Source organism: Bos grunniens, chromosome 20 (genome assembly GCF_055505025.1).
Source record: "Bos grunniens cultivar Pamir isolate PY7600 chromosome 20, Bosgru_T2T1.0, whole genome shotgun sequence".
Lineage (NCBI taxonomy): Eukaryota > Metazoa > Chordata > Mammalia > Artiodactyla > Bovidae > Bos > Bos grunniens.
Window position 1 is genome coordinate 38,189,762 of NC_141184.1, and position 16,866 is coordinate 38,206,627.

The 16,866-nt window shown below is 41.5% G+C and overlaps 1 protein-coding gene across 12 annotated transcripts in view; it reads right to left on the minus strand.

The window, feature by feature from the left end:
* Positions 1-4,613, minus strand: part of PRKAA1 (protein kinase AMP-activated catalytic subunit alpha 1) — a 28,595-nt gene extending 23,982 nt beyond the window's left edge. For 3 of the 12 annotated variants that reach the window (XM_086361551.1, XM_086361549.1, XM_086361546.1), the window contains exons 1-2: positions 4,273-4,387; positions 2,944-3,067 (exon numbers count right to left, since the gene is read on the minus strand). Coding sequence is in view for 2 of the 12 variants with exons in the window: in XM_086361541.1 (XP_086217667.1) it covers positions 4,273-4,399 (127 nt within the window). In the remaining 10 variants the exon portion in view is untranslated. Of the gene's footprint in view, positions 1-2,911; positions 3,068-4,272 lie in introns of those variants that run through there. The other 9 variants (XM_086361552.1, XM_086361548.1, XM_086361545.1 and 6 more) reach the window with 6 other exon arrangements.
* Between the last annotated feature and the right edge of the window lie 12,253 nt (positions 4,614-16,866).

A 16,866-nucleotide genomic window follows, 5' to 3' on the forward strand; every position in this document is an offset into this window, starting at 1 on the left:
AACTAAACATTAGCTAACAACCTGTTACTGCTTTCTAAAAGGAACTTTGTCTAACTGTAGAACTCTGTAAACATGCTCTTCTAATCAGATATGTAATCCTCAAGTAAAGTAAGATCATACGTTGAAAGAGAGAATTTTAAACACTGATAAAGAGTTGCCACAAAGATAGAAATGTCTACTAAAGATATTCTAATCACCCAACCATTTCATTTTCACTCTAAAATTGAAAAACAAAAACAAAAAACCCCACACTGCTAAAAGTATCAGTGAAATAACTGAATTCTGGCTGGAGAGGGATGAATTTTAAAACTATAGGTGGAAATTTGAGAAAGGTACCTTTTCTTAACAAAACATTTTAGGCATCCCAAAAGGCAAAGCAAATACCCATGTTCCACCCAATAGCCGCTTAAGCAATAAAACATTACAGATGCAACTGAAGCCCAGTCTGACTCCTCCCAGATTCCTTCCTCCTTTCCTTCTCCCTAGAGGTTACCACTATCTTGAATGTGGTTTGTCTTTCCCACATATATGATGATATAGTAACAATTTTTTCATATGTTTACTTTCACAAACTATATATTCTTTTGAATTCATAATGAATTCATGCAGATTCAAAAATATAAAAAGATATAGTGACATGTCTTCCTACAACCTAGTTCCCCTCCCCTGAACATGTGTAATATTCACTTTCTACTGTAGCACAGTTTCATGTGTGTCTTTAAAGAAACACTGTATACAGATGCACATGGTTACACTCAGATACTTTAATTTGCCCCTGCTCTTTATCCACAAATGGTAGGTATGCTATACACTTTGTTGATTATCTTTATTTTTTTTCTCTCTTAAAAATACACCTTGGAAATTGTTCCCTATATTATATGAAGTCTTGCTTTTTTTTTTTTCCTTAATGTTTGCAAGGTATATACCACTGTATGGGTAAACCATAATTTAACTATTGTCCTGCTAGCAAGGTTACTTCCAATCTTTTGTACTGACAAACAATATGGCAATGAATAACTCATTATTCCATATACCTACAGGATAAATTCCTAGAAGCTGAACTGCCGGGTTAGTTTTATAAATACTGTCATACTCTGTAGACGTGGTACCGATTTGTGCTCCTGTCAGCAATGTATAAGTCTTTTTTCATGTTTTTAAATTTTATATGAATAACATGACTGGACATATTCTTCAACTTCTTCTGTTTTTGTGGCCTAACCTTATATACTTGAGATTCACCCATGCTGGTATATATAGCTCTAATTCATATCTAGACTTTTTTACTTAAAAGTTTTTAAATAACTTTTTTTTTTAATAACTTCAAAAAGAAGTCACCTATTTACCTAAACTTTCAGTTTCATGTATAAAATACTCCAACTTAATAAACAGATTATATGTATAAAAACTCATTTGGGAAAGATTACCTATCCTACTGAAGAAGTATCTTCTCTTAGAAAATGAGCAAAAACTTCCACTTATATTTACTGCAATAATAACTCTATTCATCCATGCTTTTATAAATGTTCTTCCTGGGAGGAGAGGGGAGTAGAACCACAAGGGAGTGGAGACCAACCCCTCGACAATCAAGGGGGTGGAAAAAAGGTATCTTGGAAACAATAATTCAAGCATAATTCCAAACTAACCCTAGTTGTCTAAAGTTTCCCCTCAAAATGTTCCCATTAAGTTACCAAAGGATTTTTTAAACCTTAACAAGAAACAAAATAATGCCTATGAATCTGCAGTCCTCCCCATCCCCTCAATAAGTTTCCTATAAGTATATCATATTGGGAATGATATGATATCACATCTTCTATTAGACTCTCTTTCTATGTTAAATTTACCAGTGTGTATGACTAAAAAGCTCTATCTCCTCCAAACTGCCTCCTTTGAAATATGTGGCTAATTGTATAATTTGTAAGAATTCCGGTCAAATTCTTGGCTACTGTAAGTTAACATGTCATCACTATAGTGGCTATTTCTGCATGTTCACCAAGCATCTAGGTCCCCCTTTCTCTCTTCCAAAAAAAACCCCGTTTCTGTGCAGGTGTCTACCCTATCTCCCCATACTAGTCAAGTACTTCAGAAGATGCCCTCCCACCCATACGTCCGAGAGGGGGCGCTCTTCCTTCAAGGGTAATGCCATCTGCCCTATAGGAACACAAGCCTAAACCAATTAGCACATAAAAATCCTGGCCAGACGGACTGACTGAGCCAGTAAGACTCTTGAGGGCGATGCTGGGGCTTCCTCGCCCTGGACACAGAACCACAGAAAAGACGTTCTTGGCTGGGCTGTGTTGAATTTTCTATTATTTGGGGGCAGGAAGCATTTCAACTGTTTCAACAACTTTAAAAAGGCTGTGATTGAAGACTTTGACCACCATCAGTTAATGTATTTATGAACAAAGGAACCCGATCCATGAAAACTATGATCCTCTGACTAACACTGGCCTTTCTATATTTGGAGAGATGGTTGACTCTGACAGCATGTGTTATTTCGAGAGGCAGGTGTGGGGAGTGAAGGTTAAGGAATAGCAGTCACTGGAGGGATTCATGTCACTGCCATAACACAGATCAAATCCAGGAAATGAGGAATATCCTCTGGCTTTCCTATCTACCATCTACCTTGCCAAAAGCCACCTAGCACATAAGAACGTGAGACCTGACTCTATTCAGGTCTGAATTAGGAGAACAATGAGCATGCTAATCCAAGCAGAACCCTGGGCGGAGTGAAGGCAACAAAGCTGTCATTACTGTTTGGGGGGCAATAGTGAATACTTCAGTATTTACAAACTGAAAGCAGTCTGTAATGGCTAACAAGTAAAGAAACAACATCGTCAAAAATAAGTAACTTCAAAAGCACAGAAACATCTTACTGGCCCCAAAACAAACCCACCCTAATAGCTGTAATTACCCTATTCTGGCATTTGCTTCTTACTTTCTTACATTGGTGGCCTTGCTGATTTTCTTAAGAAGGTTTAGGCAGTTGCTTCCCTGTGGGCTATACAGCAATTTTCCAGTTCTATGACTCAGGAAGAGCAAGAGAAGGAAGGGCTCTCCTCTTCCATCCCTAGATAAAATCAGAAAATGTTTATTTAGCTCTGATAGAGCAAGGCTCGGTTAGTTAATTCACTGTACAGACTTTCACAAACTATTTTCTCTTTCAAATATTTACCAAGAGCTTATTATATGCAAGTCACAGGCTATTCTTTATTCAAAGCCAATGCATAATAATTTTTATCAGTTCCATACTTCCTTCCTCTACATTCCTAATAGCAGAGTCAACTATTTCAAAGAAAAAATATTTATGCCTCACAAAATTTGCAATTAAACTCTTTGTGCCAGAATTGGTGACTTGAAGGGCAAGTTTGTTATTTCCAGAATACTGTACTGAAACACAAGAAAAAGCGATTCCACTTTTCTTCAAAAAAGAAAAAAAAAATTCAGATGAACATTAAACTACTCATTAAAATATAAATATCTTGTGAAAATAAACGGAAGCGAATTGCATCAATGAATAAACACTATCCGGAGGAAAAATCTGCCTACCGGGTTTGGTAATTAAGAAACACTGAGGACACCAGGTGTGCATTCAGACCATAAACCATAGATCGCAAATACATATAGGACCAATTTATAATCATAAACCACTCTGAAAAAAAATCAGTGATCCTTTCCGACGAGACGGCCTTTTTTTTTTTTTTTAAATAATTCTGTAAACTACCTCCAAAGCAACCTTACTTCGGGGGCGTACACATTTCACACCTGTCAGCCAGCTAGGGCAGGTAAGCCAACAGTCTCCTAAGGAAGACAGAAATACGGACAATGCCGAGGACGGCCAGGGAGGCGATGGGCTGGCCCTGATCCGAGGGACCACAGCCGGGTCGAATAGGAGGCCGCCTCTCCCGGGTTCCCCGCCGAGACCCCAGCGCCCGGACCCAGCAAAGGGAGCACTCAGCACTGCCCGCGACTGTCGGGCCTGGGAAAGTTAGCACCTCCGCATCCCCGCCCCTCTCACGTACAAGCCCCTCCAGCCGCCGCACCGTCGCCATGGCGACCAGTCCGCACCTCACCCCCACCCGCCGCGGGCAGGGGACGGGGGGCTGCGCCGCAGTCCCGCGGCGGCCTCGGGTTGTGCTCGCGCCGGAGCAGGACAGGGGCTGCGGAGCCCGGGAGACCAGGAACGCAAGGGGCGGGGGAGGATGAAGAGGTGCGAAAGGCGGAAATCTCCTGGATCCTGGGCGGGGGGCCGAGCCTTGCCCCGGGGGTCCTCACCCTTCACTTTGCCGAAGGTCCCGACCCCCAGCGTATCCCCCAGGATGTAGTGACCGATCTTCACCCGCCCGTCGTGTTTCTGCTTCTCGGCTGTCGCCATCTTTCTCCAGGAACTGAGTCTGCGCATGGCGCCGCGGGAGGGGGCGGAGGGGGCGGGCAGGGCCGCGCCGGGGGCGGGCGGGGAGGGGGTGGGGACGCGGGAGGGGAGCCGCGCCGCCGAGCCGCCGCCCTGCACCGCCCGCCGGGTCCCAGCCGCCGGCCGTCGGGCGCAGACGCTCCCCCTGGCGGGACTGGCGGGGTTCGCTGGGAGGGCCACCGGTACCCCTCTCCTAGATCTGCCTCCGCGTGGCCAGGGGCGCCCGCCCACCTGCGCGCGGGAGGGGGTTTCCTGGATTGCCGAGGAGGGCCGGAGCCCCTCGGCTCCTTTCCTCTGGCGAAGTCTACGCAGACAGTAGGCTCCCCTAGTTATTACTCCGGACTCGTGGGGGCCCCTCTCCCGACTCCAAGAGGGAAGATAGGCTTGCTTGGGTAAGGCAGATAATGTGGTTTGTTACTAGTACAGCGTGAATTTAAATATGGCTGGAGATACCACCTTGCCAGTATTTTCTAACCTTTTCATTTTTCCGCTTCGGATCGGAATCTAGCTAGACGCCACTGGGAGTTGTCACTTGTATCTTTGATGAAGTTTCCTCTTTCTGCACCCCACCCCCCGCACGCGCTGCTCTTTTTTGAGCCGGAAAGCTGCTATCGAGCACCTCGATAGCTCCTGTAGCGCTGTCGGTCTTTCCTCCTGCTGAATACCTTCCTGAAACGTCCTCCCCACAACAAGCTCCGTTGCGAGGAGCGGGTTGGGGTAAAGGGTGAATGGGTGTGTGTTCGGGAAGCAGGACATTATCCAGACATTGGATGTACAGGAGTTAGTATTTTTATATCATCAGTAAAATGAAGATTTTGAACTGAAAACAAGGCTTACAGTTGCATCAACCAAATCAATCGACAAATATTTATTGTACTTTCAGTGAGTAAAAGCCTATACAAATGGGTTCATGGCATATCACAGGGGGAGTAGAGAAAGTATGCTTATTTGCAGTAGGATTTTAAGGGTGTTACCCAATTATATTCCTGCATCGTGGGCAAAATTAAACGGACAAACAAACCAGTTTATGTGATCTCAGTTTTGCAGTGTCATAGCATTTGGACAGGTATCAATGGGCAAAGAGTTGGCCTCTTCATGAAAATCATGTAAAAAAAAAAAAAGACTAAAAATGTTATTTTTCCTTCCCAATAAAAGTTACTCAACTGTTCTGGTTTTTATATACTTGATGAAATCAAGGTAATGTGCATTAAGCACAGCTTTGTTCCAAGCAAGGTACTGCAGAGGAGGCAAAAAAGCCTTTGAGCTTAGAATTACATCAAATAATCAGAAGACATTAACAACTAATCTTGGACAAGTCAGTTCCTACTGTAGTATTGACTGCAGTATAATTTGAAGAGCCAAAAAGTTAAGAAATCTTTCATTACTGACATACTGGGAGGCAAGCATAGGTTATTGTTGTAATGTTTCCTCTCTCCTTTCTTCACCTTTATCTGTTTGAATTTTGAGTTTCTGCAGCTCTGGCTTTTGTGGTCTCTACAAAACAGAAATAGCTCTCTGGATTCTCTTAGGAAAAAACTAAAACAAAATAACGAAAAAAAAAAAAAAACCCTTTAATCCACCCCCAATAAATTACTTTAAATTTGAGTCTTGTCTAGAAGTTAGCCCAGCAAGGTTCTGTGATTTCTTTTGCTCTGAAAGGAAAAAAATTGCAAGGTACTTGTACCAGGCCAGTTAAGCCATAGAGCATCCAGCAAGGCAGCAGTCTGAAGCTGCATTTTGCAAACCTGTTACCAGTGTCTTCATAAAACTATCAGTTCAATTTTTAGCAGAAACATCAGTTCATTTCTGCCATGGTGTTATTTTAGATTATGATTCTATTTAATACATATTCATTAAATGCCATTAATCACTTAAAGGTATTGTTAGGTAAATAAAACTGATAATCATAGATCAAAGAATTGAATAGGAACTTAGAACTCATCCACTCTCCCACAGTCTTTAAACAGCTTTTCTTGATGTTTTATTTTCCCCCCTTATCTGAGTTAAAAACCAAATTAAGTCAGCAGTTTCTAAGAAAGCAAATAATAAACTTCCTTTATTCCCTTGGTTTTTCTGTTTCCTTCAGTCCTTTTTAAAAGTTTTTGTCACATTTCCTTCCACCTAGACACTGGGTAGACACAAAATGAAAAGTCATGGTCCCTACTCTGGACTAGCTTATAGTCTAGGAGGGCAGTTCTCTGTATCCTCCCAACCTCACAATAAATAATATTCACAAGCTCATCTTTCTTCCAGGGTGGAAGTGAAGATAAGGTAAACTGGGACTTATGCCTAGCTTCCAGACCCATCAGTTGTACCCCTATCTCAACGAAGTATATTGGAATATAAGTGGGCAGGAGTGACTTTGTAGAAGTAACCTAGAATCCAGCCTAGTTTAAGAAGAGGGGGGAAGTAAATTGTTTTCAAACTTCAGTTCTTCCACTTCTATTAATGCAAATAAGTTACAATACATTTCAGCAATGATGAAGGTGAACTATGGTGAAGAACTGTGGTGGAGAATCTTGGGTCTCATGGGAAAACTCACTCGTTAGTTGTCAGATGCTTCCTCTTTAGTCCTTCAGATTCTAAGGGAGCTCTGTATCCTCCTAGTCTTTTCTTCTTAAGGCCATTACAGTGTTCAGTTCAGTTCAGTCATTCAGTCATATCTGACTCTTTGCCACCCCATTGACTGCAGCATGCCAGGCTTCCCCATCCATCACCAAAGTCCTGGAGCCTACTCAAACTCATGTCCATCGCGTTGATGATGCCATCCAACCATCTCATCCTCTGTCGTCCCCTTCTCCTCCTACCTTCCATCTTTACCAGCATCAGAGTCTTTTCAAATGAGTTGGTTCTTAATGTCAGGTGGCCAAAGTACTGGAGTTTCACCTTTAGCATCAGTCCTTCCAATGAATATTCAGGACTCATTTCCTTTAGGATGGACTGGCTGGATCTCCTTGCAGTCCAGGGGACTCTCAAGAGTCTTCTCCAACACCACAGTTCAAAAGCATCAATTCTTTGCTGCTCAGCTTTCTTTATAGTCCAACTCTCACATCCATACATGACTACTGGAAAACCACAGCTTTGACTAGACAGACCTTTGTTGGCAAATTGATGTCTCTGCTTTTTAATATGCTATCTAGGTTTGTCATAGCTTTTCTTCCAAGGAGCAAGCATCTTTTAATTTCATGACTACAGTCACCATCTGCAGTGATTTTGGAGCCCCCCCAAAATAAAGTCTGTCACTGTTTCCATTGTTTACCCATTCTATTTGCCATGAAGTGATGGGACCAAATGCCATGATCTTCGTTTTCTGAATGTTGAGTTTTAAGCCAAATTTTTCATTCTCCTTTTTCACTTTCATCAAGAGGCTCTTTACTTCTTCGCTTTCTGCCATAAGGGTGGTGTCATCTGCATATCTGAGGTTATTGATATTTCTCCCAGCAATCTTATTCCAGCTGTGCTTCATTCAGCCTGGTATTTAGCATGATGTACTCTGCATATAAGTTAAATAAGCAGGGTGACAGTATACAGCCTTGACATACTCCTTTCCTGATTTGGAACCAGTCTGTTGTTCCATGTCCAGTTCTAACTGTTGCTTCTTGACCTGCATACAGATTACTCAGGAGGCAGGTAAGATGGTCTGATATTCCCATCTCTTAAAGAATTTTCCACAGTTTGTTGTGATCCATGCAAAGGCTTTGGCATAGTCAGTAAAGCAAAAGTAGATGTTTTTCTGGAACTCTTTTGCTTTTTCGATGATCCAGCGGATGTTGGCAATTTTATCTCTGGTTCTTTTGCCTTTTCTAAAACCAGCTTGAACATCTGGAAGTTCATGGTTCACGTACTGTTGAAGCCTGACTTGGAGAATTTTGAGCATTACTTTGCTAGCATGTGAGATGAGTGCAATTGTGCGGTAGTTGGAACATTCTTTGGCATTGCCTTTCTTTGGGATTGGAATGAAAACTGACCTTTTCCAGTCCTGTGGCCACTGCTGAGTTTTCCAAATTTGCTGGCATATTGAGTGCAGCACTTTCACTGCATCATCTTTTAGGATTTGAAATAGCTCAACTGGAATTCCATCACCTCCACTAGCTTTGTTCATAGTGATGCTTCCTAAGGCAAGGCCCACTTGACTTCTCATTCCAGGATGTCTGGCTCTAGGTGAGTGATCACACAGTCATGGTTATCTGGGTCATGAAGATCTTTTTTGGATAGTTCTTCTGTGTATTCTTTCCACCTCTTCTTAATACATTTTACACTATACTGTCAGAGAGATAGTACTCTTCCTTAGTGTCTATCTGTATACATGGTGGCCAGAACTAAAAATTTTAAGTACTGTGCTAGTAATGCAGCCTAATATTTCCTTAGTTGCAGTTACATTGTAACTAATATTCATTATCTGTTAAACAACAACTAGGTATTATGCAAATTGACTCTGAGGACTCAGAAAACAAAGGAACCTACAGTACTGCTTTTAACATGGCCAAGCAGTGTGATAGGTGCTATAATTATATATATATATATATACACACATATATATATACACACACATATATATGGTCCTAAAAGGGCTTCATGAGAGGAGGGTATAACCTTTATCTGTGGAGGTTCAGTCTTTTGAACTTGAATATATTTAGAGAAGTATTAAGAGGTGGTACTCTGTACTCAAAAAAAAAAAGGATGGCATAGGGATGAAAGAACTTGGAGAAGGCAACCCTGGTGGGAGAAAGAGGATATGCAAAATCACAGAGGGAAGGAAGCCTTAGACTTTTTAGAGAAGAAAAATGTTTACAGGGGACAAAATTTAGATTGATAGAGGGAATGGCTAAAAGGAATGAGAAATAGGACAAAATCCTGAAGGATTGTGCTTCTCAATGTCACAATTTTCTTACAGACAATGGTGAGCCAAGGGAAGATGTGACGTAGATACATTTTATTTATTTTTGGCTGCACAGCGTGCCATTCAGGATCTTAGTTCTCCTGCCACCTGCAATGAAAGTGCTGAGTCCCAACCACTGGACCACCAGGAAGTCTCAAAGTAGATGCATTTGAGAAATAAATACATTCTTTACCAAAGGAATTGATAGCTTTGGGTGCCTTTGGGAAGGCAAACTGGGTGACTTAGAGTCTGGTGCAAAGTGTAAACTCTGCCCTAGTACTCTTGTATTATGTTTTGGATTTAAACCTCAAGCATGTTATTAGAGTCAGAAAAAAATCAACTGTTAGAAAAAAAATGTTTTTGACTCTGCCATTAGTACGGAGGATAGATTGCAGAAGAGTGAGACGAAAGTGTGGTAAAACAAGAGACTTGCAATCATCTAGTGAAGAAATGATGACACAGGCACCATATATGTAAAGGAAAAACTCAAGACCTATTTAGATATGAAATTAGCAAGATACAGAGTCCACACTAACCTCCCAGGTTTCTGGAGAGGTTTGTAGGAGAGTGGGGAATGGAGGTTCAACAGAAATAATAAATTCTGTCTATAACATCAAGGCATCTGAGAGACAGTCACAAAAGGTATCCAGAAATATACTGGTAATACAGGTCCACTAGCCCAAAGAAAGGTCAGTCTAGAGATACAGATTGGGTGTCCTCATCAAACAAATGGCATAGTAGGGCAGGGAATTTGGGTGCAATCTCCCCAAATTGTGGAGTTAAGGGACCCAAGGACAGGACATTTACTTAGAAAACATGAATACTTAAGAAGACCCAGAAGCAATATGAGCCTATGAAAGAAATAGGGAAAAAATAGTCATAAAGTTAGACGTTCTCCAGGAAATTACAGTGATTAAAATTTGTTTGTGGATAATTGTCCCCCTGTTTATCTAGCGTAGATGATTCCCAATCCTGGTTTGAAATATTTTTAGGTTAAAATGTTTGCAACCCCCTCATGATGATGATTTTTAACATTCAATCACCCGTGCTGAAATAGGCCCAGAGCTGTTTTCTAGAGAAAATCAGCACTGTTCACAAGGACCCCCTCGGTCTCTCTCTAGGTAACTGTGCTTGCTTAGTCCTGGATGGGTTCCTTACTTTTAATAAGAAGATGTCAACCCTCCCCACCGCTCAGTTGATTTACTGAGTATCAGGCATGTGGATCTGTCCATGATCAGTGGCACAAAGAGTAGTCATTCACCAAAACAATGTAACTCCAAACTGTTTGCTGCCCTGTTCTTATCAGTTAAGGGAAATAATGGCCTTGGATCATTGCATGAAGAGTAGGCTGGTCATCTAAACTGTGCCTTTGGATCAGCTGAGACTATCAGAGACAGAAATCACTGGACTGTTTCTGGTCACTGTTAAGATTTGTTTTTATGAAGTTTGGTAATAAAAGGGGTTGATGACATGTGGATGCCTTGAATAGGGTAATAATTGGGCTATTTGTACTAGTAATTTGGTCTCCTTCAAAACATTATTCTTGAAAAATTGATTCAGAATTTAAGTGGAAAGGCAGAGAAAGAGGACAGCTGGAGTGACGTCCCAGGAAACAAGGACCCTGTGGTTACCAGACCCTAGCTTTTTGGCAGCAGCTCACAGGCCAGCTAAGCATGCATTTTGTGGGGGTGGGGAGGATGTTTCATTTGCTTATAGCAGTATGGACTCATGAATATTTATTTTTTATACACCAAGTTATAATCTGATACACCTTGATTTCATTGCTCAGATTGTTCCAGCTTTGGTCATTGGGTGCCCTTTCAGTTGGCTCCTGTATCCCTTTGATATGCCTCCATCAGTGTAGTTTTTATTCTTTTTTTGTCACTTTCTGACACTACAGGCTACTCAACTTGTCCTGTCCTGGTCCTAGGATCAGTCATTTCTCAAAGGTGTCCTTGTTACTTTTATTGGAGAGTGATATTAGAAACCAAAATTTGCTGTTTGGAGTATAATTGCTTCTATAGTTTGGGTAAATTCCCGGAGTAAGTGATGGACAGGGAGGCCTGGCGTGCTACAGTCCATGGGGTAGCAGAGTCGGACATGACTGAGTGACTGAACTGAGACTCTCTCAGCTGACAGAGCAAATAAATATATGTGTGTATTCTAACTAATAAATATACCCATATCTCTATTTCTCTGGGTAGAATCACCCCTATCTATATTAAGCTAAACATGACTTCATACTGATCCATACAAACAACTCTTAATTTGTTGCTGCATAGATTATCCTAGCCTTTCCCTTTGCTTATCTGCAAACTCCTGCTCCAACACTGAGAAACCTAGCTTTCATTTTCTAATATCCATTTACCTAATTGCTCAGTTTGAGTTTACATTTATGGAAGTATCAGAATTATTAACCTTACCCCTGTGGATAACAATTTTATCAATGTGAATCCAGTGCTTGTGTGCAGTTCCTTTTGTCTTTAGTTTTATAGGCTTCACTCATTTTCAAGTCTTAGCCCCTGGAGCACCAGGGAAGTCCCTTCCAGATGGTAATTTTGCTCTTTACCATTTCCTTAGATAATCACCTATTTCTTCCACCCTCTTCAGTGAGGTGATTTCATATGTGTATAATACACATAGATTATGTTGTCACAATCTGCAGTCCATCCTCAGGTCCCCCTATTAATTGCCTCCTATTCACCCTGTTGGTGAGAGAGGAGTTCCCTCCCTAGGGCTATAGGAGTAGGCAAGCAACTCCTGACACAGGACAGATGATATCAACATCAGTCTGTGGTCACAAATACTTGTAGCCATGGACACCACAATACCACTCAGGGCCACAGGGAAGTCACACTGAAGAAGAGAAGAAACAACCAGAGGCTATGGAAGACAGATTTGTAGTACCAAGAGGGCACAGTGCCCCCGGTTCCTGTGAAGAATATGATTATTTGATTTGAATGTTAAGAATGTTAAGAATAGTTCCACAAGTTGGCAGGGAACTGAAACCCACTTCTCAGGGACTAGCACTGACTGTGCCTGGTCCCTTCAATAAGGAAAGCTAGAGATTTAGCTAGAGGAACTAATTTAAGGGAAGACTGAGGAGAAGGACATACACAGTTAAGCCATTCTAGGCCCTCCCAGTTTTACCAGGTAATAAACATGACTATTAAGGCAACACATAATATTGAGCCTTAATATTAGGCCATATACTACAACTTCCCAAATAAATTTGCATACATTAAGATTCACTCTGAGACCTCCCGGGTGGTCCAGTGGTTAAGAATCTGCCTGCCAAGGGAGGAGACACACGTTCCATCCTTGAACTGGGAAGATCTCACATGCTGCAGGGCAACTAAGCCCAGGTGCCACGACTATTGAGCCCGTGCTCCAGAGCCCGGGAGCTGCAACTCCTAAGCCTTTGCGCTGCAAGTACTGAAGCTCATGTGCCCTGTACAGCCTGTGTTCTGCAACAGGAGAAGCCACCATAAGCAGCAGCTCATGCACTGCAGACAGAGTGGCCCCCGCTCTCTGCAACTAGAGAAACCCTGTGCAGCAGCGAAGACCTAGCACAGCCGAAAAAGAGTCTGCCTGCCAATGCAGGGGACACGGGTTTGATCCCTGCTCTGGGAAGATCGCACATGCAGCAGGACAACTAAGCCTGCACACCCTAGAGCTCATGCTCTGCAATGAGAGAAGTGCCAGAATGAGAAGCCTGTGCATCTCAGTGAAGAGTAGCCCTGCTTTCTGCAACTGGAGAAAGTCGTGAGCAAGGAAGACCAGTGTAGTCCATAAATATTTTTTTAAGAAAAGATTCACTCTGTGCTATAAATTTTTGTGGGTTTTAAGAGTATCATGTATCCACTATTTTTTTTGTATCCACTATTACCATATCATACAGATAGTTTCAGTACCCTAAAAATTGTCCTGTTGCCTCACATATTCAACCATACTTTTTCCTGTCTCTATAATTTTGTCTGTTTCAGAATATCATGTAATTGGACTCATACAGCATGTAGTATTTTCAAACTGGCTCTTTCCCTTAGCAATTTCCACTAACGTTCATCTCTTTCTTTTTTGTCACCCTTAAATGCTTTTGAAACAGGAAAATATAAACCATTTTTAAAATGTAAAGTATATTGGTCTCCATCTTAAAATATTTTTCTTCAAATATTTCGAGATACTTTTAAAATTCTTAATTTGGCTGCATCAAGGTCTTAGTTGTGACACACATGATCTGTCTTTGCAGCCCTTGATTTCTCTCTAGTTGTGTCCGGGGGGCTTAGTTGCTCCAAGGCATGTGGGGTCTTAGTTCCCAGACCAGGAATCAGTCCTTCGTCCCCTGCATTGGAAGGCAGATTCTTAACCACTGGACCACCAGGGAAGTCCCCAAATATTTTGAGATATTTTATACTTTCTAAAAGAACCATAATATGGTAGAATTTACTAAGTTACGTTAAATGTATTGAGGATATACTCTAAAGAACTGAGCTGTTATATGCTTTGGTGGATTCTTTAATAACTAATGAATTACATAAGAGTTAAAGACTTGATTATTTTTTAGTAAGGAATATTATTTCTTACATGTGATTATGTGAAATTACTGATTCTCATATTATTTATATCTATTATTTCTCTTATGTAAAATGAAATACAATTAAATTCAAGTACATCAGGAAATGTATAGTGTTTAACTTAAAAAATTATGTTGATTTTATTTGGCATTGGGAGTTTTTTATATGAGGAATTTGTTCTAACTCTAGTAACTCCATGGACTGTAGTCTGCCAGGCTCCGCTGTCCATGGAATTCTCCAGATAAGAATACTGGAGTGGGTAGCCTTTCCCTTCTCCAGGGGATCTTCCTGAACCAGGGATTGAACCCAGGTCTCCTGCATTGCAGGCAGATTCTTTACCATCTGAGCCATCAGAGAAGCCCTAACTCTAGTATATTTTGTTTTCATTGAAATGCTTCTAGATTACCTGACTCTGAAGTTTTAATATGGAGAATGCTCTAAGTGACTTATTGGATTATGTACATTATAGTTGACTTTTACAAAAGGCTTTCCAGAAGCTTTCCCTTCAGGCAGCTTCAAAACATTGTTAGGCAAGGCACATCCTCAGGAATGACTTCCCCAGCGTCATGCCTCTGGTGGCTTCCCGTCAAGTCCCAGAAACAAGACATTTCAATATCCAGTGAACTATGCTGTACCTTTTCCAACATCTGGCTCTCAACTGCGGGGGTTGAGGCCGCCTCTTCCTTGGGTGCTTTATCTCAGCTCCAGGGGAAGTGACTGCTGCTTCTTTCTGTTCTTCCTATAGGGTTCACTTCAGTTTTTCCTTACCAGTCCCGTATTACCTTAATCCCTTAATCTTTTCCTGTTCAAGTTTACCGTGTGATTTCTGTCTCTTCATTGAGCCATCACTGATATACCAGCTATTTTAACTGGATGCTTGTATTCCTGTTATTTCTGGTATTTATACATAATTACTATGTTTTGAGCAGTAGCTGGTTTTTATTTTGCAAATACTAAATTCCTGTCTATGCTTGCATCAAGTTGGCTTAAAGCTCAACATTCAGAAAACGAAGATCATGGCATCCGGTCCCATCACTTCATGGGAAATAGATGGGGAAACAGTGGAAACAGTGGCAGACTTTATTTTGGGGGGCTCCAAAATCACTACAGATGGTGACTGCAGCCATGAAATTAAAAGACGCTTACTCCTTGGAAGGAAAGTTATGACCAACCTAGATAGCATGTTCAAAAGCAGAGACATTACTTTGACAACAAAGGTTTGTCTAGTCAAGGCTATGGTTTTTCCAGTGGTCATGTATGGATGTGAGAGTTGGACTGTGAAGAAGGCTGAGCGCCAAAGAATGGATGCCTTTGAACTGTGGTGGTGGAGAAGACTCTTGAGAGTCCCTTGGACTGCAAGGAGATCCAACCAGTCCATCCTGAAGGAGATCAGCCCTGGGATTTCTTTGGAAGGAATGATGCTAAAGCTGAAACTCCAGTACTTTGGCCACCTCATGCCAAGAGTTGACTTATTGGAAAAGACTCTGATGCTGGGAGGGATTGGGGGCAAGAGAAGGGGACGACAGAGGATGAGATGGCTGGATGGCATCACTGACTCGATGGACTTGAGTCTGAGTGACTCTGGGAGTTGGTGATGGACAGGGAGGCCTGGCGTGCTGAGATTCATGGGGTCGCAGAGTCGGTCACGACTGAGCAACTGATCTGATCTGATCTGGTGCTTGCATCTACAACTAAATTTTATAATTGATCTAAATGCCAAGTAATTGAAAAATACCAGAAGGCACAGTGTGATAAAATCTGCCTAGAGTTCACCTATGCAGGTTTGAAGAGCTGTATCTGAATACGAAATTTACTCAAAATTTAAAACTGTTCAAAAATTTTAAACTATTGAGGATTTTACTCCATAGTATATCCTCAAAGGACTTTCTTGGGAGGAGAGGAGGAAATCAGAAAAGGGCAGATTTGCTCTAAGATGACCAGAAAATGGCTTGCTATTATCTTTAGAGAATCCAGTGCTAAAGTCATGAATGTGAATGGTATCTTAGATCTCTGTACTATATAATGTATGATTAGCACTGTTTCCACATCTAGGCTATAGATGAATTAGGGTTCTATTTAATAAAGACAAATTTCTACAAAAGGAACCTTACATTGTACAATGTAATATTTAAAGCAGTGCATTCCAATACTCTGTTGTCAGAATCCTTATTAGCAAAGAAATATATATATATATTTATCTACAATAAATCTGTGCCTTAGTTTGTTCCTCTCTAAAATAAGGAAATTTAATTACACCATCTCAAGCCTCTTGCAACTCGAAACGCAGAGCACCATGCTTTGCTCCCTCAGAGGCGCATGTTCCCAGAGGCTTCTCTCCAGAGTCATCCCTAATTGGACAGTACTTCCCTCTGAGGCTTCCTGTCTCTCCTGCCCTGGGGAGCTACTTCTCTTAGGGCTGCTGCCCTGCAACACAGGGACCATGAAGTTTCTGCTCTCTGCCCTTTCCACTCTGAGCTGGATGAACCATTTACTGACAAGCCTTCCCTCCTCCCATTTGCCCAAGATGGTGATGTTTCTAAAACAGTACCATTTATCACCTGGTATCCATTTGCTTCCTCCTTGGTCACCTCTTCCACCTGCTCTACCTTAAAGGAGCTAGACCTTTCTTCAACACCTTAACAGTTAAAAAAAAATTTTTTTCTGGTCACACTGGGTGTCTTTGTTGCGGTGCACAGGCTTCTCATTGCAGTAGCTTTTCTCATAGAGCAGAGGCTCTAGGGCTCACGGGCTTTCGTTGCCTGCAGCATGCATAATCTCCCCAGACTAGGAATCAAACCCATGTCCTCTGCATCGGCAAGCGAATGCCTATTCACTCCATCACCAGGAGAGTCCTCGGTGTTTTGTTTTTTTTTTTAAAGATCTTTCCCCTAAAGGACTTAATTATCTCCACATAGTAACTATATATAATAGAGTTCAGATCATTTTAAACAATTTCTGAGAGCAAATCACACACCTTCTGCATGTGCTAGATAGATGTCTTTTCC